Source organism: Engraulis encrasicolus, chromosome 5, assembly GCF_034702125.1.
Source record: "Engraulis encrasicolus isolate BLACKSEA-1 chromosome 5, IST_EnEncr_1.0, whole genome shotgun sequence".
Taxonomy (NCBI): Eukaryota; Metazoa; Chordata; class Actinopteri; order Clupeiformes; family Engraulidae; genus Engraulis; species Engraulis encrasicolus.
Genome location: NC_085861.1, coordinates 9257075 through 9259574, shown reverse-complemented (window position 1 = coordinate 9259574; position 2500 = coordinate 9257075). Strand labels below are relative to the sequence as shown.

Genomic DNA, 2500 nt, shown 5'->3' with positions numbered 1-2500 from the left:
TCGCAAAGCAAAAAGTGGCGCTCGAGTCGTGATGTGTCGAGCTGTGTAGGCCTACCCAAAAAACGGCAGTGAGAAAGAGGCAATGGTGACTCTAGTGCTGGTGTTGAGTGACAGCACATGGATGAAGTTGACTAAAGGATTGCATGTGCATACCTGGATACTGGTTGTTCTCAGGTATTAACCCATTGGCGCCGGTTGTTGCGTTACGCAACATTGGTCCTGATGCCGGTTGTTGCAAAACGCAACATTATTGATTTGTCAATATTTTCAAAGCGCATGGGAGATGCAATGCACAAGGCTTTGTTAAAATACACAACAGGTGGGTGTTCCCGATTTTTTAAAGATCATGTGGCCAAAAAAAAAGTTTGATTCATCGACAAAAATGTCAAACGGAATCAACCATGCTCGCTTCTGCACACGTGCGTTGTTTAGCCATTTCACACAGGTAAAAAAAGGCTTTGGTTTGCGAGACACGCTGTTACAGCGAACATGATGTTCAGTTGAAAGGTAATGAAGAAATTTTAATCGAGGACAGGAAATATGATTGAAGACCCTTTAGATAGAGAGAGGGAGTGTGAATTGCCGCGGCCGTATGAAGAAGTGGACGAGTGGTTTCCAAATAGTCTGGCAGTCAGCTAGATTTCGCCCCTGATGTAAACAAAACTTCACTCCGACACTCGGGGCGATTGGCGAAGGTGCCAATATCTGAGGAAGCACGTCCTTTAGATATAGTTCTATTTCAGAATATTTTCACTGAGGAAGTTTCGGATATGGTGATAGACTATTGGTGAGGCAGACAACGGTAGACATGCGAATTATAGACGCGCGACCACACATCCAGCTCAAAGTGGAGCCCCGTCTCAAAATAGGATATGAAATTACTCATCGCTCTCAGCATAACGTTTGGAGGAATAAAACGGCCATACTCGCCGGTGGGAGAGCAAGTGGCTGTATCACACAAATGTCCCCTGACTTATGGCAGAAACGACTGCCTAATAATTATGATAATAATGATTATCATGATTTAGTTATAGTCGGCTATTGTAGCAATAGTAATAGCCTATAGTGAATAGCCTGAAAGCACATAAAACTTTTTTTCAATCATTTGACTATGAGATATGATTTTTCTTAAAGGAAAATGTGTTAGTGTTAATGCTGAATGAGCATAATCCCGCGAAAGAAGAGGATTTTACCTTTTAAATGCAATTTATCCCATGTCCCTATGTGTTCCAGAGAATGAGATATTGAATTTTCCATGGGAGTTTTCAACCAATTGTTCTTATCTCAAAAAACCCTCAGGCATTGGGGACCTTTTCTAAAAACTGGCTTAGGCGCCAGTGGGTTAATGTGTGTTACCTGGATACTGGTTGTTGTCGATGTCTCCATCGCCACGTAGGGTGAAGCCGAACCCGGGAGGGCCGGTTGCCGTGGAGCCCCACGAGCCAATCAGCACCTGAGATGCCTCCTGCCTGAGGCCCTCAGGGCCCCCGTTGAAGATGAAGACGCAGCCCATGCGGTCCGCACCGCCAAACGGAGCACCCACCGCCACATCTGACAGAAGAGGAGGAGAAAGAGAAACAATTCACATAAGGGTTATTCAGTCCTCTAAATGTACATTTTTTGATCACCAGCCAAAGTGGCTAGTGGGTCCTAATTTTACTAGCCAAACAAACTCACTAATGGGTCAAACTGGCTTGTAAGTTGTTGTTTTCTACCAGTCAAACTGAAATTTCACCAGTATTTGGCCGGTTGGCTGGTGTTAATTTAGAGCCCTGTTTTATTTACGACTTAACCCCTTAACGCACGCTGTACCTCCTGAGGCGCGCTGTAATAGACATTGGAAGTGCACTACTATAGTACTACTCTACTATGACAGTGCACGGGGACTTTAGTAATACATTACGACTTGGTCATTGCCATCCTGGTAACAGTTAATTTATAATGCTGTGTCTTAAGGGGTTAACTATACTCTATGTTACTACAGCTTGTATTATAAACGTGTTGAAGGGAACTGTGCAGCCCACATGGTCGGTACTGCGGAACGGACGATTATTTCAAGTTCAGGGCATTGGAGCCCTATGTTCAGTCCCTGGAGCTGGTTAGGTGCCTTGCTCAAGGGCACCTTATGGCTCATTCTGTTGAGACTCGATTGTCAAAAACTCCGGCTTCTGCCTCGGAAAAGTGCTCAAATCGGGGTTCCGAAGCACAAACTCGGAGCACTTCGGTGTACTCCGAGTTCATTTAACGTTAGTGTTTTCAGACGTTTGCATTGTCCCCAGCTGTTGCAATAGAACACATTTACAACGGTTGTCGGGAGAACAACCTCGGCTGAGTTTCAAAAGAATGAGCCATAAGCCATGGAGTGGTCGGCAGTGGCAGGGTGGGATTCGAACTTGCAACCCTCCGATTTAAAGCCCATCTCCTTAACCATTAGGACATGGCTGCCACATGACTTCATCACATTGTGTTATATTAGCACAGCTGGGCTGCTATGCGTCTC

General features: G+C 45.0%; 1 protein-coding gene across 1 annotated transcript in view; it reads right to left on the bottom strand.

The window, feature by feature from the left end:
* The window catches only part of itga8 (integrin, alpha 8), a 146124-nt gene that overhangs the window by 87698 nt on the left and 55926 nt on the right, over positions 1-2500 (bottom strand). The window contains 1 exon segment of the mRNA XM_063198627.1: positions 1357-1551. Within this exon segment, the coding sequence (XP_063054697.1) occupies positions 1357-1551 (195 nt within the window).